Source organism: Rhopilema esculentum, chromosome 10 (genome assembly GCF_057945365.1).
Source record: "Rhopilema esculentum isolate cy_ngs chromosome 10, ASM5794536v1, whole genome shotgun sequence".
Taxonomy (NCBI): Eukaryota; Metazoa; Cnidaria; class Scyphozoa; order Rhizostomeae; family Rhizostomatidae; genus Rhopilema; species Rhopilema esculentum.
In genome coordinates, this window is record NC_142824.1 from 1,754,190 (window position 1) to 1,776,330 (window position 22,141).

At 35.6% G+C, this 22,141-nt stretch overlaps 1 protein-coding gene across 2 annotated transcripts; it reads right to left on the minus strand.

Moving 5' to 3' along the window:
- Positions 1-1,588: 1,588 nt before the first annotated feature.
- On the minus strand, positions 1,589-22,001 carry LOC135694621 (nuclear valosin-containing protein-like). Of its 2 annotated transcripts, XM_065213450.2 has the most exons (27): positions 20,549-22,001; positions 17,967-18,096; positions 17,457-17,530; positions 16,892-17,011; positions 16,470-16,572; positions 15,917-16,046; positions 15,269-15,330; positions 13,109-13,253; positions 12,099-12,163; positions 11,298-11,432; positions 10,369-10,470; positions 9,876-9,993; positions 9,413-9,551; positions 8,713-8,850; positions 8,101-8,188; positions 7,770-7,809; positions 7,577-7,656; positions 7,056-7,178; positions 6,501-6,605; positions 6,271-6,333; positions 5,904-6,026; positions 5,103-5,202; positions 4,634-4,740; positions 3,859-3,935; positions 2,692-2,854; positions 2,266-2,311; positions 1,589-1,741 (listed from the first exon to the last, which is right to left on the minus strand). In XM_065213450.2, the coding sequence occupies exons 2-26, from the start codon at positions 18,072-18,074 to the stop codon at positions 2,267-2,269; spliced, it is 2,553 nt and encodes an 850-aa protein (XP_065069522.2). In that variant the 5' UTR covers positions 18,075-18,096; positions 20,549-22,001; the 3' UTR covers positions 1,589-1,741; position 2,266. The 2 variants fall into 2 exon arrangements, with proteins under 2 accessions (XP_065069522.2, XP_065069516.2); XM_065213444.2 differs by lacking the exon at positions 1,589-1,741 and having other exon boundaries at positions 2,041-2,311.
- Positions 22,002-22,141: the final 140 nt, after the last annotated feature.

Here is a 22,141-nt window from a genome sequence, read left to right on the forward strand (position 1 = left end):
ACGTAAATACCTTCTATAGGGCAGAAAAAACCGTAGTAAATCTAAAAATCTTTTTGGTTTTTTAAGTCGTTTGCCACCCAAACTGTTTCATTAACACACTCACTGCACAGTTTATATTCATTCGCTCTGCTGACCCCCCCCCAATTGACATGACAGATTTACGGCGCTGATTCATAGCATTATAAAAAAGCCAGCAGCAACTGAATGTGAATTCCATCGTAAAATCAGTTTGATGAGTCAAGTTCTGAAAATAATACTACGTGTTTAAATGCAAAGAGCAAGAAGAAGTATATAATCCGAAAAAAGTGCAGAACAATAGGGATTTGTGGAGGTGCACAAGGAATTTCATCTTAAGAATGCTAAGTGATCGCGCCATTGAAATGCAGGGAAAGCTACACGTTTGTTTCGTCGGCTTTACGAAAGCATTCGACAAAGTTAGACATGAAGACCTAATGGATATGTTGGAACATCTAGGTATTGATGGAAAAGATCTAAAACTTATTAAATCCTTTGCTGGGTACAGACGGCTGCTGTAAAAATTGATGGAGAGGTTAGTAAGTTTACTAACATTCCAAGATGAGTACGACAAGGGTGTGCCTTTTTACCAGATTTATTTAATCTCTCGATAATATCAAAGGATTTAATCCCAAGCATGCATTTACAAGCAGAAAGATGTAAACGTCTAAGGATGGGCCACTCGTCGAAACCTTATATTTCTATCAAAAAGCTATAGTAAGCAATGCAGATAATTCCTTTCTACATATAATTTCTTTCATAGGAGATGCTAGGGATCTTTTCATTGTTTCATTTTAATCTTTATCTCATTTTCATTTAAAAACGATGGACCAATCAATCCAAAGGACTGCTTCTAGTCGAATTTTAAAAGGGCATTATCATCACATAAAATTTTAGTGCAATCTTAGATCTTTGTTAGTTTTTCTTAAATACCATTAGTTTAGCACATTCAAATCGTATAGTTGGGTCTAGATATCATCCGCAGTTTCACAAAAAAAATTAGCATCAAACACATTAACTCATTTGACTTCTTCAAAAACTTTGCAAAAAGCATAAGGCTTAGAATACAACCTTGTCTTACACCATGGCTGCAAGCGGAAAGTCCTGTAAACCCAGCATTTATTTTGTGCACGATTTCATTTTAAAATGTAGTGTTGAAATTATCTTATGAAATTTACCTGAAACTCCCTTATCAAGTATAATTTTAATTAATAAAATGAGATTTACAGAGGCAAATGCATTTTTGGAATCTACGAAGAATACATACTGGACTGACTTCATCCTTAAAATTTCTTCTACTATTACAGACAGTCAAAGTACGATGTAATTTTTATCTTATTACCAGCTTATGGCTAGAAACATCAAACACGAACAAACGTGTTCTTTACATAGAAAAAACAAACTTTTTACTGTTTCATTTCCCCCTTAAAGAAATTGACAGGGGACGTCAGGCTTAAAATTGGTAAGCATGATATTCGACATAAAAAACAGAATATGTGAAGTTCTTAGGAGTACAAATGGATGAGCACCTTTCTTGGAAGCACCACACAGCTGAGCTCTGTAAGAAGCTATCTAGAACTTCTGGCATTTTCTTTAAAGTACGGCATTACTGTCCACTCCCTACGCCTATCTGTCTTTATAACTTCCTTTTTCTAAAGACAGCAAAGTCTGATGTCCTTTTCTATCCCATTTCAAGCTTATGACTAGAAACATCAACGGTTTGCACCTACAGATAAATAAATTGGTGCAAGGATATCAGAGATTTTCGACAGTTGCCAAAACAACACAATTGCCTGTTTTCATTATTTAGATATTTGCAGTAAACTATTAAGTGCCTAGACAATGTGACAATGAGTCCCATCAATTAACTTACTGTTCATAATAATTTTGAGTCCACATCGACTGAAGATGCTATTCGCTTAACATCTAGTTGAGTTGGTAATAATGTGATAATACGAGAATTTCTGAGTAACGTAAGTTACATATAATTCATCATCCGTGAAGGTAATCAGAAAAAGATAAGTATACCATCAAGAAAATCATTTCTGAAACATACGAAATTTTTAAAACCAAATAATAAATTTTTCATTGCTATCCTCTATGTCGGTTAAACACGTTTAGGTTTAAAAATTTCCTAAACCAGTTTTGACTGATAGACAGCTGATGTTCGTTGTATCAGCTTACTCGACCGTCCATTAAAAATACACAAAACAACAAGAAACAAAACATTTTGCGCCAATAATGTCGTACATCACACTCCATATTTTCCCTTTAACTTCTGATACCAACTTTGGCTCTGCGAAGAAAATACGTTGGGGAAGTGGACAAATAACCAATTGCTACGTTTCATAAGACTATAATGAGTATTAATTTGATCAAAAACTAATGCTTGTTTCATAGGAAACCAAAGGAAATGTGGAGAAGAGAATTTCACAAAAGGATGTAATAATAGTTGCAGTCCAGGGAATAAGCCTTACCGATTGGACTAAAAATACAATGCATCTTCAAAAATATTTTCCGTTTCTGTCTATTCTCGTAGGAAGTGTACATCGCAGTTTTACAAGGCGATTGCAGCATATATTGATACAGAACCACTGAAAACAGTTTATCAATCGTTAACTCTGTTTCTTGGATGTTTTAACGATCTTACAGTAAGTAAAGACAAACTTTTCCTACCTCTAATGTAATGGATGGCCGTAGTTTATTGAATGCAGCTTCAAAATGACATTTATTTACTTCAATCGGTCCAGGATTTTCTCTGACCGAATCTTCATTTCTCATATGCTCCTTTAAAGCTTGGACAGATGCCTCTCGAACCAAGGCTGCAATATCAGCTCCACTTCGTGAAAAAGGAAATTCAACTTATAAAAATGTCTTTAAAAAAGCAAACATTTTCAGTCACACATAAGCTCTTCATCTGACACTCTTTCAGGATATAAAACGTCAGAACATAGATCGAAAACTCTACGCTAGGAAATATAATATCCAGTTGTGGATCGAAAAAGGCCAATCAGAAACGCGAGCACATGACTGTTGAGTTTGCCCAATCAATTCCGCTTGCCTGAGTCCTAAGGTGAAAACGAGCTCCTTCTGTCTACAGAGAAGCGGTTTTTCATGTTTATGTAGATAAATTCCAAAACTGTTACATGGGCTCTACCAATAAATGTTGTTCTTCTTCTATCCTTTCCTTACGAAAGATTCTTTCAATTAAATGATGTGGGTCCTTGTGCAATAATATAGCCAACCTCAAAATCGCAATGCAAGCGTGAAGCCAAAGAAACTATGGATTATTCAATTCGTCATAGAAAAAAAAGTCTTCCCTTTAACCTGGTTGAAATTTATACCTAATCAGGAATTTTTCATGAAATAGCTTCGTGATTAAAACAAACCACGGATCGACTATTTTCGATTACCATTCCAACTGCTCTTCCTTTTACCTACATGTGCGTACACATTCAAAGGCAGTTTGTGTGCACGACTTTGCTGCTTTTACTCAAATGCATTTAATGTGATGCAATAACCATTTACGTGCAGAATCCCTCACCCTGATTGGCTTGTTCAACCAAAAGGTCACTCATAGGTAATGTCTATGGCCATGTGTGACAAATGCGGACAATAGGGGAAATACCATATGAAGCATTTTTAATAAGAGTGCGAAAATATCACGTATTTTGTTCTTGCAAGGTTAAACAAGATAACACAAGTAAAAACTCTTAAACAAGAGAATAAAACCAAGATCTCATGAATTTCCGCAGGTCAAAAAATAATTATAGCTCTACCAACAGCAGTTTTTGTTATTGCTAGAAACAATTCAGTAGTTATTAAGCACAAAATAAATACTACCTGTATCTTTCACCCCGAGGATCATGGGCAATGTTTTCCAGATTAACATCCTCTGATAACTTTGGATGGGTGCCCAACTAAAACAAAATAAAACTTTAAAACTTTAGACAATCTTTAGAACAAAAGGCAATTCCTTTTTCTAAGAACCTATTTTAAACTCCTGTCTGATCTGTTATTGCGGTAATTTTTGATAATTTATAGTTATCTCTTTCACTCGATCAGCATTTTTAAAAACGTGAAGCTCCTCTGACCATCACCCCCTAATCTCTAACGTAGTATGCATTTCATTTAGAAACAAAACAATTTGCTTTACAATATCGGATTCATTCCTATGTTGCCTGTCAGTTCAATTACGTTAAAATAGTAAAATGTCAAGCCTACAGACAGTAATCTTTAACTTCGAACTCTGGCAAGCAATTTGCCAATCGGCATTGAACCTACACATAATCTGCTTTTTGACATAGTTTTACCTAAACAGTCAACAGCATTCTTGATTAAACAGACCGTGTCGATGGAGAGTATATAGTGCAGTTTGTTTATCAGATGGAACTTTTTAAAACATCATTGGTTACTAGAGAATTTTAGGTTGGTTTAGGGTTTTGGAATCTCAAGCTGAAGGCAACGCACAATGCACAGAGTTGAACTGGGAGCAAAGTCAACAGGGCGAACAAAACTTGAAAAATCAGGAAGGGCAGAGGCTCCTACAGTTGCTAATGGCTTGAAAAATTCGTTTGGTACAAATAAATTCTCAAATTGCAAAAAAACGAATACATACTTTGGTGACTGTTTGCAAAATCTTAAGACGATCCTCTGGACTTGGGAGACCAACATAAAGTATTTTATCAAGACGACCAGGGCGAAGAATGGCAGGATCGATAATATCTGAAAAAGATCGTAAATACACGCAGACTAAATTAGCGTTTTGAGACCATTTTCATATTTGATTACTGTTCCAAAAGATTTTTATTGTGTAATCATGTCAACCTTTCCCGTTTTCCAGAAACGAAAATCAACATCATATAGCCAATAGCTTTTATCAAAGGAAAAATCGATCAAAATCTGGTTTAAAAATGTTAAGATTAAGCATCTATTAGTCTCGCACTGATGTTTTTATCACAAATAGCAAATATCACATTTATGTTTAAGGGAATACATCCATTTGATGGGATTGAATATTGGCAATATTTCATTACACATAGTATCAACCACGAAATGCTACATCAACTCTAGATGACAAAACATACCAGGCCTGTTGGTTGCTCCCATTAGAAATACCTGCTTCCTTGCAACAAGCCCGTCCATTTCAGTGAGAAGTTGATTGACAACCCTTGAGCTCGCACTAGACTAAGGTTACAAAGTAGAGAATGATCAATGACTATGGCTACTGTTTTACGCTACTATGATACTGATTAAAAGTGGATTTGGCCACGTCCATACGAAAACACAAATTATAAAGCTAGAGGCATTTGCAGTTTCTGGGAATAAAATTTTTAGGAAGTTACAAATAAGGAAACAATTTCAGGCCTGCAAGGGCCAGATGGTGCAGACAACTGCAAATCGAGATAACTTTGAAGGTAATGTGTCCATATAAAAGGACTTGTCAAGTAACATCAAAATAACGGCTTGCGATTGGTCAGTATTCTTGCGATGCAAAACTGCTAACATGAAAAGCTAGTTTGGCAGCAGTGTAAATAAACAGAGCGACCGTAATGGCTGGGGCGATGACATGAAAAATCACATGTTTCTTGCAGAGTTGCTTGCTTTAGTTGGACACATTACCTTTAAAGCAATTCAACAGATTTGAAAAACATAGGATTCTTCTGAAGTACAGACAAGAAAGTATTTCATGTATATATTACTTCAGGAAGCTATAGCAGCATCTAAGGCACAACAGCAGACCGTTTGTGGAGTGGTCAAGAAGGGAGAAAACTGCTCTGAGCAAAATTCAGTCTTTGATAAAGCAAGAAATACTCACATAATCTGCTCAAATGAAATAAATGTGTGAAATATCTTGATAGAATGCAGAAAATTAAGCTACCACGAACCTCGCTTGTACCTGACCTTTTGGGACAAAGTGCATCGATTTCATCAAAGAAAATCACGCAAGGTGCTGAGTTTCGCGCCCTTTGGAATACTTGACGCACAGCTCGCTCACTCTCTCCAACGTACTAAAAAAGATACAATTGGCTTGGTATTAATGCATCCAATTGAAAATTGTAGAATTTTGATTAAATATCAGAGACCTCTACTGTAGCAAAATAAACACAAACAAACTGAAACCTTAATTTCAATAGTGTGTTTATCTGTCTGCAAATATATGTATATCACCAATTGCTAAAGCGTGACAGAAGCATTAGCAACGTAAGACAAATTATAATTCTTAAAAAAAGCAATATTGCTTGTAGAAGTTACCATGTTCAGCAACTCTGGTCCTTTGACTGAAATGAAGTTAATTCCAGCTTCATTTGCTATAGCCTGTAAAAAAGAACACACTGGTTGCATAGATGAAAATGTGCTGTTGAAAGTTTTTATTCATTGAGACCAAGAGAACCGACCAATTTAAGTTACCTTGACAAAAGTAGTAAATCACGATCGTAATCATTTCATGTAGTCATGTGGAAACAAAGACGTTTACCATTCACCTTAGCTAATAAAGTCTTGCCACAGCCTGGAGGTCCTGCCAGAAGAATGCCTGGAGGGCTCACGATACCAAGCGATGCAAACTTATCGTAATGCCTGACAGGTGCCTAGAATGAAAAACATGGTAATAGGAAGGCTTATCACAATTTTGGTCTATTTTTTTCACTGGCATCTAAGACGGCTCAAGTTGAAGCTACAGACCCTGATTATTGAATGCGAAGAATGTCTGAGTATAATTCGTGCAGAGGCAGTGGGATGCAACAAGGCTACTTTCTCGGTTTCTTGCTTTTTTGTTACCCTTTACAGATAGAAATAGCTTAGCAATAGTGGTTGCTGATTGGTTGAAAACAAAGAACCAATCAAATACCCCCATTCTATTGATCAACATCTTGATAGAAATTTCCATTCAGCTGCTGGCACAATATGTAGTCTGAAATATAGCGGCTGAGAAAAAAGCTTCAGTTCCGTTTTTCAACAATACCATGTTATTTTCTAACCATAATATTGAATGAAAAAGTATTTAGATGATTGTCTAATTCAATGTGATTGGTTCATACCAGAATAGCCAGCGTTAATTCATCTCTAATGTCTTCTAAAGCCCCAATGTCATTCCAGGTCACATCTGGGACAGTTGCAAAGCCCTCTCGTTTCGCCGATGGTTGCACAGTGCCTAGAGCACGCTGCAGTATAGACGCAGAAATTAGAAAAATGAGGAGGCTTCAATATGGCAAACACAGAGATTTCACTTGAAAAGCTTTAAATGAACAGAAACCGACAATGGCAATCAGGTTTAAGAACATTTTCCAGTTTCTGGAATTTTCAAATAAAATATATTTATTATCTAAAGTTCTTCAAATATTTCTAAGCGAAACGATCCTTTCAGGATGCGGGGTGACATTTCTTTCAAACTAAGTCCGTATATTCTTAGGCACGTTGAATAGCTTTAACGTACCATTATTTGGAAGTGTCTCTATTCTTAAAGGCAGTTTGGTACCTATACTGATGTCTTAAAGCTGCTAGCTATCTCAGGCATTGTGTAACAAAAAACGTTGAGAACTTTAAATCGTCTATCAGTTACCTTGAAATCGTGCGATTCAATGAAAAAATTTTCCAGCTCCTCCATTGTTATGGTAGAATCGCCCCTGAGCCAGGCTAATGCTGAAATTGAAAGTAAAAAAGATGCAAAAAGACACCAGAAAACACTGCAGAACTGTAAAAGAAAGCAGAAAAAACAGTCCTAGGTTGATCTAACTTTTTTTACAAGAACGTACCGTTCAGTTTCCTCGTCTCTTCGGTCGTTGAAGTCGCAGCCTGTTGCAACAAAAATCATACATTAGAGCAGCGAAAATATAACAATTTCAGGAATGCACTCTTTTAGCTAGCAATGATATCTGGCTGACAAACTTCAAGGGCTTCCTCTTGCAGCCGTAATATACAGAACAAAATAAACAAGCAAAACATCAAACCTTCAAGAGATAACGACAAAAATTGTTTAAGATCTGAAACTTTTGCATATGTGTCAAAATATTTCACTCCATGATCCGTTAGTTAAAATGATGATGATAGAAACAAAGAAAAATAATTTTGTTTCTGATGAGTTACCTCGTCAATTGGAAGTTCTCTTTCAGTTTGCGAGGCATCAGCGTTTGTAATGGATGATGTCATTTTTCGTTCTATCTTCTCGAAAATCCTGCGAATGAAGAGCATTTGCTGCAAAGCGTTCTTCACAAACGGCATTGGATAGCAAACAGCAAATTGTGTATTCTCGTATACGAGTTGAAGAGTCTACGAGTTGAGGAGTCTCGTATACGAGTTAAAAGGAAGAGTTTCAGTGGTTCAAAATATTTTGCCTTTTTTGTTCAAATTAGTGAAATTTAGGTTTTTTAGTAGATCAGTATTTGTGATGTTACGAAAGTTGATATTTTTGTGTAAAAGTGGTGTTTGTCAGCAAATATCGATGACTTACATGCTCTTGCAAAAACAGCCAAAAATAAAAAATTAAAAAGTTAACCAAAAAATAGGCATTATAACAGCGTAAGATATCTAAATTTATAAAAAACAAGCTATCAGCTTAATAGATAAAAATAAAGATTAAACATACTGAACAAGATACTAAATCCCATCACAAGCTGCAATGAACAGTTTCTTAATTAATATAACGGTATATGAATAAATATATAACGGTATATGAAGCAAACAAATTCGCACAAAGACCTTTGCACAGCAAACATGGCTGCTTCCCTGGTCAACGAGACGAGATCTGCTCCAACAAAGCCGGGTGTTAGTGAAGCAATATTTTCGTAATCAAAGGTAGCCGATAACCGCAGTCCATTGCAAACAACTTCCAAAATCCTGAAGTAAAAAGGCAGCGCGTTTAATGGCGATATTAGATTTTCACGTATTAATTAAACATGGTTGCTTTACTGTGCTTCAGTGGTAAATGATTACTATCCCTGAATATAAGGAAGCATTCTAAAGTAGCTTAACTTTGCTTCGCTAACTTGAATTGCAAAGCAAGATTACTACAAAATGAAACTCTAGGTGACTGGCCTGATATATTGGCATTTGTCGATTTTGAAGGTAAAAGCTTAAGAGGGGAGGGGTGCCCCCACTAATTGATAATTGAAGGAGAGGGCTTCTTAAGGGGTTCTCTACATAAACAACACATCCATTTTCAGAACTTTTGAATTGGTCATTGCTTTGTATATTCATTATTTGCATTTTCTATGTAATAAAAAGAAGAAAGCGGACAAAACAAGGCTCAGTGGATCTCAGCTGTATAAATTGATAGCGTTTCTCTTTACTGCAATTACATTCGTTGTTTTGGCTTTGATTTCTGACTTAATAATCAATTAAGGCAGTAAAAATGTAGCTAAGAAGGGAAACAAGATAGTAACCGCTTGTTGCAACTTACTTTTTCCGCGCAGCCTTATCAGGGATGCCCAGACATATTTCCCTGTCAAAACGTCCTGCTCGCCTTAAAGCAGGGTCAAGAGAATCCGGTCTGTTGGTTGCTCCAATTAGCATAACATCGCTGTCAGCCTGATCAAGATCTATGAAAGAAGCAAGACTATCAATTATTATTTGCTGTAGCACTGTTGACAACGATATTGTTGGGGAGACGAGCAAGAGAAAGTTTTTTAAAAAGTGAGGCAACCCTCCGTCATGGAGTCAAAGAGCATGCGCACAGAACGAAGTTATTATTACGCATGCTCTCTGAATCCAGGACGGAGGGCTGCCTCACTCATTTGAAAATTTTCGCTCGCTCGTCTCCCCAACAAGATATGCGTCTCTCAAATGTCAGAAAAAGACAACGATCAAAGTTTTTCTTGGAAATCGAAATTGAGATAGAATATTGAAACACAACATGTTATTACCATCCATGCAGACAAGAAGCTGGGATACGATTCTTCTCTCCATCTCCTTCGATGCGCTTTCTCTGTTTGGGGCGATTGCATCAACCTCGTCGAGGAATATTATACTTGGCGAAGATGACTGCAAGGAAATGTTTCTATGAAGACTAGCTCAAAACTGCGAGATACTAGTGAGATGAGTGTCATGTTGATTTGTAAATGTAACTAAAATTAGATGTTTATCTCTCATATGGGCCTAGCTATTTGGAAAATGAGGTCCTAATAGCTCCGAAATCTTAAGAGAATACTAAACTCATACCAAAACAAAATCATTTTATTCATTTCGTGGTGATGATTTCATGCAATGATGATGTATGCGAGTCAATTTTAAGGGGTAAATGAATGTTTGTAAAATTAAAAAAGTCTAGATCTTAGCAAAGTTATGATAATTACAAAGTTATGCTTAGGGATAACTACAATTTGATCTTGGTAATGAATTTTCGAACAAAGGCAAAACCTGTGCTACAGTAAAAAGCTCTCGAAGCTTCTCTTCTGACTCTCCAGACACACCAGAAATGATTTCCGTTGCTGCCAGTTTGTAGTAGGGCAACTGCAACTCCTTCAGATAAGGACAATACAGAAATTAATTTGGAAGGAAAGGAAATTCTTCTAAACGCTTGAACGAAAAATTCATAATTCTCCTATGGATAGATTTGCTCATATTAAAATTGATTACAAACCAAGAAAGCTTGAATAAAACAAACAAATTGTCAGGAGATAATACTTCGATTCTTGAAACAGTCAGTTTTGAAAATACTGCATAATACCATGCAAGATCTCTTTATCGAACAACTTTTTGCCTTGGTATGGATGCCAATAATGACATTTTCGAAGAACATGTCATTTTATCTAGACTAGGCTGATACTTTCATTACCCTAAAAAAGATATTTTTATGCTAACGGAATATCTGTTACGTTGTAACTTCGCTTTGGTTTCCCCCTCGATTTATAATCTGAGAGTTTGTCAAGCTGAAGATTTTGCATTTAGTATAGGAGTCGGAAACCCTCAAGTCAGTGAAAAAAGGCAAAGGTAGAGCTGCTGAGTCAAACCCATGATTGGTGCATGCTTTGGACACTCTCCTGTCGCCCAAAAAATGGATACATAGGGACAACACTAGGGGAGCTAGGGGTAGCAAGGAAAGGAACTGACCACCCTGTCTCACCATGCAGGGTAGGTCCAGGACAAGTACCCTTGCTAACAGGCATTTCTCTCATGTATGGATCGTATACGAGACTCGTGATGGGACTGAAAAGTCATTGGTTGTCTGTAAAAAATATACCTACATTTTTATCAATGCATAAATACCCTTATCCAGAGCGAATAGAGATCACATAAACATCCCCGATAAAGAAATAAATTCTAGAAGGAAAGAAAGAGCGCCTTACTCCAGCGATAGCATTTGCCAATAGTGTTTTTCCACAACCAGGGGGCCCGTGAAGCAAAAATCCGCGAGGGGGTTTTACACCAAGGCGCTGGAACACTTCAGGATGTTTGAGATGAAAGAGCAATTTCATCACCTCCTGCATGGAAAGAAGAGCTATGAATTTACGTATTTGATTTGAAAATAAAATAGAGAGCTGATGCAAAAAGTCCTTTGAAGTTTGATTATCGTTCAAAAACCCCACGTTTGTGAACAGCGATTCGACCGATAATTATTTCAATTCTTGATGCGGATAGCACAGTAATCAAGCTGGTTTATCTAAATCTCACGGTTTGTATCCATCTTTAATCCGAAAATTATTCTCGTTATTCACGTAACTAGTTACTAGTCTAAATAGGTTATTAACAACCGCCTGCTGTCTGATAAAAGTTGTTATTCTGCTAAAACAAATATATATTTTATTCAAGTTTTACAAAAACTGCCGCAAATTATGGCGGAAAATTGTCGATAATCGTAAGGAAACGGCTACAGGTTTCGAAACTTCCAGGAAGTAGTTCATCGCAGAATGAAATAAAAACTGTGTTACTTTTGAAAAGTGTTAAACAAAGGAAGCGGCATAAATGGGCAAAGATACAGATACCATGAGAGAGCGAGCTTCCCTGGTGACGTCACCATATACAGTACTAGATTAGATTAGATACTGTAACTAGATTGGACACTGTAATGAAACTCTTTGTCACTGTCAGGAATTGGTGACTAGGCCTCTGTTAAGCTATTTGCATATGCATTTCATACTTCAACTTACTTCAAGAGCATTCTCATAGCCTCCGATATCTGCGAGTTTCAATTTTGATTCTGTTGGGTTGATTGCTGTAAAATGGAAAAACATTTCCAATTAGTTTACAAATATTCAATATTACGATAGTTGAAACTAGACTTAGTACACGTGGTTCATAATTTACAACACAACCAGAAGCAATATATCCATATCTTGAAAAAACAACATTGCTTGCATCCTAGGGAATTTTCGTTCGGGTACCTAAGAATCAAATAACAAAATTTGTTGCTTTTCAGAAAAGATTTCTTATAAATTTTTCGCAAAGGCCCTCTTTAGACCATATACTCGGTGAGGTACAATAATAAAACCCTTCAATGTGTCACACCTTTATCTTTGTCACATAAAAGGCGAACAGGGTAGTTTTTCGGCTGCACATATCGTAGCAGGATGGGATTTCATTTGGTTATGGCGGTTTTATAGTTGCAAAGAAGAAATAAATATTATGAGATGTGAGAAATAATCATTGTCATCATGATCACAATCTCGAAGAAAACTGAAGTTGCTATTATCAACAAAGTGAGCAGTATGGCTTTGAAAAGACATTACAAAACACACTTATGCTTTTTGTCTGACACTCTTCAGATACAAAACGTCCAAACATAAATCAAACACTCTACATTAGGAAATATACATACCTACTTCGACCCACAACTGGGTATAAATTTTTCCTTGCGTAGACAATTCGATCTACGTTCTGACGCTTTATACTCTAAAGAGTGTCAGACGAAAAGTCTTAGTATGATTCGAAATGTTTGTTTTTTCAAAGCTTTTTTCAAATTTTGCTCCATAAAAAGGCTTTTTAAAAATGTGCATTTACGGCAACTGACGTCATCAGCACTACATTCTTCATTACAACGACAAATGAGATCTTGCCGTATGCATTTCCAAGCGTGGAAAGTAATTCTCAACTTTAATACAAGATAAAATACGTTGGCATTAAAAACAAAATCAACGCGATTATCAAAAATTGGAATCACCATGCTTTTTCGCCTTAATTTCAGTTTCTTCTCGTTTTCTGTTTCTGGACTGCTTCGTCCGCTCAGTGTCAGATTTTCCACCCTTGTTTCGACTCGGCGACGGCAGTGGTGTTGATGCATTATCAGCTTTTATCTGATCGATTACCTAAATAGAAAGAAGTAGTTGCAATTGCAAAAGGAATAAAGAGATTATGTGCTCCAATCAGTATATCATTTGAGGACGCGGCTAGTATTGAAAAACTGCAAATTGTTTAAAGCGGTTTCACATCGCTGTCACATATAACACATATCACTGAATTTAAAAAACAGTAATACTCGTAGGCTTGTTGAAATAGCAATATACTGTTAGCAAGAGGGGAAAGCTCAAAACAAACACATAGCGCTCATTCCCAACGTGTTTCATTTGAAGTTACTACAACAACAAATCAGCCATGCAATTTGCATAAAAGCCAGGATTTTAATTGATTCGCCCTAGTCGTGCGATTGAGGGTTTTCATTTTTGAGAATGCGCAAAGTTCAACTTCAAATGTTGCTGCAAATACGCTTCCATTCGCTCCATAATTCAACTCTGATGAACTGCTAAGCGACAGGTCGCCTTCGATGATTTGCCGATTCGCTTCTGTCAAAGTCATGCGAATTTATTTAGAAAACTGCATTAAGAGAAAGTTAAGCGCCGTAATGGAATAATGAGGTGAAAGGCAAACTTCAGTCCAGCTAAGGCTATATTTTTAATCAATTTACAAATAAATCTTCTCTACAAAGTTATAAAAAACTGATCAACTGTTAGCTTTGCAACAGAAACAACAATTTTGTCTTATCTGCAGTTGTCAATTTTGACAACTCTTTGTTTCCATTGCTTAAACAAAAACGAAGAATACCATTCACAGAAAATCACAAATAAGCTTAACCAACTTCTTTATTCCACATTTGAATCATTGTTAATATAGCAAGATTATCAAGTCTGATTTGTTGAGAAAATTGTTTTGAAAAGCCGAGTCAAAAAAAATTTAATTAATCAAGCAAAATTTTGCATAATTAATCGTTGCAAAAAAGATTATACGAATGAACTATAAACAAATGAAATACTTTTTTGCATTATCAGAAAATTTCAAAGGATGGTGAAATGAATGTCTAGCTTGGTTGCTAGAGCAGCAAAGTGTTAGTTGTTAAGAGTAGTCTGAAAAATTGGCTTACCTTAAGTCACCCAAAATATATTATATTAATTTATTGTATATTAATTTGTAGCAAATGGAAGAAAAAAAGAGTATTAAATTTGAAACTGCCTCCTGGAGAAAGGCAATATAAATGATTGACCTATTTATCAAAACAATTTCACATAATGTCAAAAACCTGTTGGATGAGATAGCACATAGACAACAGCTTGTAACGCACCACAGGAAGTCAAAGTAGCTTGAAAGTTATTCTGCTAAATAATCTATGAAAAGGTCCTCTTTACGAAGTCTGACCGAATGATGAATGAAATTACTGATTTGTTGTTATTCGCAAGGACAATTTTTGGTTTTTCCTCAAGCCATAAAAACATTGCTTGGACAGGTTTTCCTCAAGACTCAGTGCCACCCTTTTAACATCTTTTTCAAGCGTGTAAATTGTTGTGTCATCTGCAAAGTTACAAACTTCAGATTCTTTAACTGCAATAAGTAGATCATGAATGAAGACATTCAAGAATAGTGGGCCATGGACTGATCCCTGTAGTACACCAGATTTGATCTCTAGTCATTCACTATACTCTGATCCAAACTTCACGCGCTGTTTTCTGTCCGAAAAGTAGCTTTGAATCAATAGCAAATGGTCGAAGTAGATAAATAAACGAGTGTAAGGAGCACCACAATGCACCGAATAAGCATTCTAATATTTAAATATTTTGCCCCGGAATGCGGGACATCCTCAGAGCTACTTGATGTTTTAGCCTGATCTACCTTAACTACTTACTGACTAAAAAGAATGAAGAATATTTAAAAAAATCGGCTCAAACTTTGCAAATTTCAGGTCAGCTAGGGCACTGGTTTGACTAAGAGATAACTTTTCCACGTGGCTCTGCAGGTAACAAATGTTAATGATGTCTTTGGAAACGTTTGTGTTTAACCATGGCAACAGCTAGAAGAACACATTAAAGAATGAATGTAACTTCGAGAAGCAAACCTTTTTCTTGCTGTCAATTGGCTCACTTGGATTTTCACTCATTGTATTCGACATAGACATGGCTAAAATATTTAGAAGAAATGTATTTACAAACTATAATCTCGATTGATATCAATACTTCTTCATACTATTATAAAGGAAACATGGGCACTGTCATGCCATTAAGCGCACTTCAGCTACTCCATTCACTCACGATTTCCAGCGTAAAGTGTTTAATATTGCTTTTCTTGTTTAATAAGGCACAAACAATAAGACATTGTGCATAGAGCCATACGATTTCAAAGAAGGCTGTGGTTAAATCTAGAAATATTTGCACGAAATTTGGCATATACGGAATTACAATGTATGTTGTTCCAGGAATAGCATCATTTAAGAAAAAGAAAACTAGCTAAACTTCAGGAAGATAACAACGAAAAGTGTAAACAGAACATATTACAGTGCTTTCGACAAACATTCCTCTAACATTACTTTCGACCCGAACCAGAAAAAAAATTTACTGCTTACTATTGTATTGGTCATGACCTTAAGTCTATAAACTCTGAGAAGTTTCAGACGAAAAAAAACTTTAGCAATTTATATTCTCGCTTTTTCATGATGCCTTCAAAAAAGAAAAAACTCAAAAATGAATATCAACACAAATCTACTGACCAACTGGAATATCAAAGTGCTTGGCTGGGGTCATTTCTTCATCATTATATTGAGGTCGGGCTGCAACTGGACTGTCTTTAACGTTTTTGGAATACAACATTTGCATTGAATTGTTTATCATGTTCGTATCCTGTTAAGAAATTAAAACACAAGCATTATGAGTTTACTAAAAGTTAACAAACACTTAAGAGGTCTATAATTTTTACCATTCAAAATATCATTTTGGCAAATACTGCAAAGAACTGTTAACAAAATGCTTTCTTTTGAAACAGTTGTGAATTAATTTATCCCATAAATCATGTTGTTTGCTCCTTAATTACAAAGTTTTACATTGGAAAACTACTTTGAACATGGACATAGTGTCAAGAGGTGCATCCAAAAAACTACAACGGTATGAGGTGAAAACAAAATTTTGTATTTGAAATTACAAGTTAACCTTATTGATATTCTTAAATTTGATAAAATGGTAATTTAAATTCACGCCACAGCAGAAGTAATATGCAAGCAATTTCATAAGAAAAATCAATAAGACAATTCCATTTAAAACAGACACCTTTGCTTCAATGATTTCTTCTACATCTTCACTTGAACTTGATTCGCTTTCATCATTAACCAAATCTATTGGTGAAAGCTTTCCATGGCTGTACCTGCCATCACTGTAGGAAAAATGAATCAATATCAAAGTATAAATGTGTATTGGTATGGTGTATGTGTAAAGAACCATGATGTATGGGTGGAAAGCAGAGTCTTACTAAATGATTTTTTAAAATGGAATTATATCAGTTAATAGATAGAGGAGCATGGAAATGCATGAAAGGAGGTGAAAATCAAATATGAGGGTAAATTTCAGCACATTATTGTGAATGATTGAACTGCTTTAAATAACAGCAAAACAAACATCTTCTGGGAATTTTCTCTAGATAAAAAACATTTTAAGAAATGACATGATTTGCAAAGCCAAAATGACATTCTTACCTGCTCGGGTTGAAAGCTCCACTCTGAATCTTGATTCGTTTGTCTGGAACACCTGGTGATGAGCTAAGGACTTTGACCACAGACTGTCTGAGAGCACCTCTTTTCTTCCTGCCATATTCTCTAAATTCACAAAAAATGTTTAAGTGACTTAAAACAGGGGCAAAATTTTTAGGAAAGCGGGGGTGGGTGGGCAGAGTCCCAAGATTTTGTTATTAGCGTACTCTACTTAAACTTTAAAAAAATATAAATTGTCAAGTTTCTTTAAAGGCTTTAGAAAAGTGCTTCCCTTTAGAAAAATCTAAACTGAATGCTGCAAATGCTAAACATGAAAAATCAAGAAATTCAGATTCATCCATATATTCCAAATTATGAGAGATTTTTGCATTTGCTTTTAATTATTGTACCTGTATTTTTTTTCTTGCTAAGCTTTCTTTTCATCTCAAATGAAAAGTTTTGTTTCCGTTTTTTGTCACTAATGAACAATTGCAAAATAAGTAATCAGTTGAAGCAACACTCTAACTAGAATATGGTTTAGTAAATTGAAAAAAACATTAGCCAAGCTTACTGAAAGGTCATTTGTAGATAGTCAACAACTTCATCCACATCAGGTGGGCTGTCTGGGGTATAGCTTTCAATGAACTGGGAAAAAAAAGAAACAAATTGGACAGAACAATAACCCTCATTTCAGACAAAGAAGTAAACACATGATCACTGAAAACAAAATGATAAATGATATGTTGGCAACACCTATACTCGGTTCAGCCCATTAAGTGGGTTTAAGCATTTACAGTACAACCCAAATATTAGACTTCCCTTAACACTATACACAAAAAAACTAACCTGAGTAAAAAGCACAGAAAAATGAAGACATCTTTCATTAAGATGAGACTCTACATAATATTTATTAATGGTCAATTTTCCTGGGGCCTCAAATTTTTGCACAAAACATGAACAAAGTCAAAGTTTCTGGCCATTTTACCAAATTTCTAACTGAAATGACTCAAACTTCTGCATCTATTAATGAACACCTGGTTTCTTTAAAAAAGGTAGCAGAAGAGACTCAAATTTTCAATACCTCTTTTACTCTTGGTGTCAGTCTTTTATCGACCATATAAGGTTGCTGTGGTTTTCGTTTACTTGAAAAGCTTCCTTGTGCATTGAAATACCTCTTTCCACTATTCATGATGTTTTACTGTAGCATAGTCCTATTTAGAAATAAAGCATATTTCACATGATGAATTTGAACAGCTACAATTTTCAAATATGTTTTTCCCAATAATTGAGCGTATAAAATAGAATGAATTAGTTAAAAAACATTTGTGTTAATGAGTTGCAAAACTAACTTGCAGGTAAAACTGGGGCAGATTTTTTTGAGGGTACGTGTCTTATGTGAAAAATCTCTTTGCCTCAAACCACATCCTATCCCTATCTATCCTGTTGGTCTCAGACTAAAAGTAATAGAAAATGTTTTGACACATGGAAATCAAGAGCTGCGAAAAAATTTGGAATTAACAAAAGCAAATATTAGAAGATAAAATTCAGGAACAAAACAAAACAGTGACAAGACTCTTAAGGAGAGAAATTTTCAAAATAAATTAAAGGGGACAAATACTAATATTACCCCCAGCATACAGGGCTTCATCAGGGTGATTGAATATTTGAAGGTTGTTACGGCAAAGGTTGATTAAAGGAAGTGCCTGCTGTGCTTCTGGAATTATAAAGGGGACTGATGACCAGCAGTTGAAAAAGATTGAAGGGACCTTTTGGTGAAATCAAGACAAAATAAAGAGAGCTTTTTTATCTGTGTAGTTTTCTACAGTGTTATCTTATTTTATCTTGGTGAAACAGATGATAAAAATAATTTTCATGGATTTTAAAATATGTCATTTCCATTCCATTTGATAATTTTCAATGGTACACATGTTCAGTTTGAGCTACTGTTCCTCCAGAGAGTTTGTTCACGGATGCCAGAAGTATGAAAGGGCAAATAGAGCAGAATTTTATCAAAGGCATGAAGATGTAGGTGAGGGAGATGAGCCATGTAAAAAGGAAGGGGTTTGAGGGTACTCCTCTGAAAATTTTTATTACCACACCTGACAGTTTGGTGGCTTAAAGCAACATCAAAATATATTTTGTTGCAATCAACATTTGAAAATGTTTGAAAATTTATAGCAATTTTCTATGCTATAGCATTTTTATTTTGAAAGTATTTTATTCATATAGAATGTCTAGTCGTATACCATCTTTGAAGTGACAGAGGCAAAGGGAGGAGAATATTGTTTAAATCTCCAAAGCAAACAGAGACAACTTTTGCTAATTGTGCCAAAGGTGAAGTTTTGTTTCCCTAACGAAGATTGGACCTTAAATGTCTTTACCACCTTTACCCAGGCCCAGTTCTAATAGAGAATTAAGCCTTGTTGTGAGAAAAATTTTTCATCAAGTAAGTATCAATGTATTGGTATCTAAAGATCTGATAGGCATGAATGTGCAGGGTGGGCATACTCTAGCCCAGGGGTTTTACTCTAGCATACTTGGGCCAGAAAAACACGTGGATTTTCTCTGAGGACCACTTAGTTAGAGGGATTGGCTCGGTGTGCAATACCCAACAAATTTACATGCCCAAGGCCAGGGATAACTTTCTGGAGGAGGGGGACTAAAAGCTTCAAACTGTAACAAAGTATATAGAGCCAAAAGAATGATTTACACAAAAGTTTTCAGCATGCATTTCTTTTACCAGGTTGAATCAGAAGACAGTTGTGCTATTTTTAGGTTACGACATTCGGTTTGACTTAATACATTTGAATTTTGGATCCAGGGACAGCAAAACTTATTTCAAAGTGGGGCAAAAATTAAATGATTGTGTTAACATTAAAAAAGGCCACCACAATAGTTGGCAGCAAGAAAAATTTTAGGTTATAATTATCTAGGGATGGCCAAAAACTGCACGTAAAATAGAATTTGATGGGAGAAAAGCTAACGGTTCCATAGCTTTATCTATTCTAATGTTGACATTTAAAGAAAGGGTCAAAGTTTTAGAATTATCTTAGCATAACAGCGAATAATCAACTTTTTACAAATGAATGAAACCAAAATAAGGTGGAGAGAAAAAATTAATAAAACACAGTTTGGCAATAAAGCATTAGCCAGTTCCCTAGTCCACACACGCTGCCTCATACACATACACTAATAAGCATGAACTCCATAAACTAAAGATTGAGTCTGGCCTTGGGCCCGGGTTCTCAGAAAGTGGAGGAAGAGGTGTGAGGTCATGGTTAATTTATCAACAACCTATTGAATTCAATAAAGTAGTAAATTTTTTTTTCTATAAAAGGTTTATATGATTAAATAAAGCATTTCCTATTTTCGTACTCCCTTTCGGACCAAATACTGGTCAACGAAGCGCGCATAATCATTTACTGCAGAGAAAAAGAAAATATCAGAGCAGTCCAAAAACAAAACGAATTCAAAATTTTCAAAGTGTTAAGTGTAAGTCAAAAATATTTTTTGAGATAAAGCGCTCGGCGGGACGGCAGTTGCCTCGACTGTTTCATTACCGCTGTGTATTGTACTTTATACTTTATAAGAAATTTCATTCTTTTTGCGAAAAGCGTTTGTGAAAAATACAAATGTTACATACAAGGAAAGTATTTGACTTACGACTTTAGTTCTAGAGCTTCATTCCTTCTCCTTATTAAAAAATCTTCCTGTCTTCGTCAAATTTCTTGGAAATATTAAAAACCTAGAAGTTCAACAATTGAGTTTCACCTAAAGCAACTAAAAATCTGTTGAATTCCTTCCCAAAATAAGCAATCACAGGATACTTCGATACCTCGTGGCCTTAGGCCTTCCACGGATGAAAACTGGCCTCGTTCCCACCTTCACTTCGGTCACAGAATAGAAATAGGTTCTGTGCTTCGGTTGCTTTCTTCGCATAAACAGCACCCGGCGTTTATTTGCGGTATATTTCGCCCCGGTATACAGGACCACAGATAATTAATTGCTATTGTTTTCAAGTTTTAAATTCTAGTTTGGCCTTAAAGAGAATCGAACAAATAATCTTTAAAAACTTGCTAAAGGGGACTCATAGTGTTCCTACGATTAATGCTAACTGTACTTTAAGAAAGCAGAAAGTAAACTTAACCGAAACCATATTAAACATTAACAATAGCACATATTGAAGTGAACTGAGCTGTTAATTTGTCCCCTTTTCTCTGATCCGGGCAATTTTTATTTTCACATTTGGCAAAAATGGATCATAGAATCTTCATGTTGAAGTTGTTTCGGCTGTCAGACAGCGAATTAACCCATTTTCAAGATTCAGCTTTCCCTGTACATCTCAATGGAATTTGTTGCTGTATTGAATTTTCTTCACTGCAGCAGTGAAATCTGGTCAAATCTAAAGAAATATCTCAATATTCAAAACAAAGTAGCTTGCGACCGAACGGTCCAAACAACATTATTATTTCAGTATAAACTAATTTAAAGATTAAGATTACAATTCCGAAGTCCATTTTTGAGAAAGAACCACAGATAGCGAGATACAAAATCAATGACGTCATCCCAGAACGAGGAATAGCAACAAAACAAAATTATTTTGCAGTGAAATGGCTGAATCAGGGCCGGGTTGAAAGACATGCCAGCTCGTCTTTAATTTTTGCCAGCCTGAACTTCTGACTGATTATTATATGTCATCATAACCCTGTCTACGCAGGAAACACCACAAGCGCGGAAATGGCTATGTCATTAACAGACTTTTGCAATTTCAGTCTCGTTCAATTTTTGTGATTATTTTTGACGAAGACGAACTGAAGGTTCAAAGCCACTAAGCGGAGTGAAATTTTAGTCCAGTTTACCGAATTAAAACGTTCCTCAATATAATCGTAACTCCTTTTTATAAAACATTTATAGAAAAAGGTACCAAAACGTGCTTAAACCTAATCAGGCCATTTGAAATACTAGTTCAATAATCACCTTTGTGGAGCTCACAGTCAACAAACGCGTATTATCTGCCTACAACGTGTTTACATTAGCCCAAAAATAGCTATCATACAGACAGGTGGATTTCGCTTTAAAATTGCTTAGATATGAATCAGTTTGATTATTCTTTCTGAGACAAGAAACCTCGTCAACTCTCCTTTATGAGAATAGCCTATCATCTTAGTCATCTTAGACATCCTTAGAAGTAATTTATCTCAGAAAGACAATTCTGAAACAATTTAGCCCGACGAAGCTGGAAAGGAAGTCTGATAA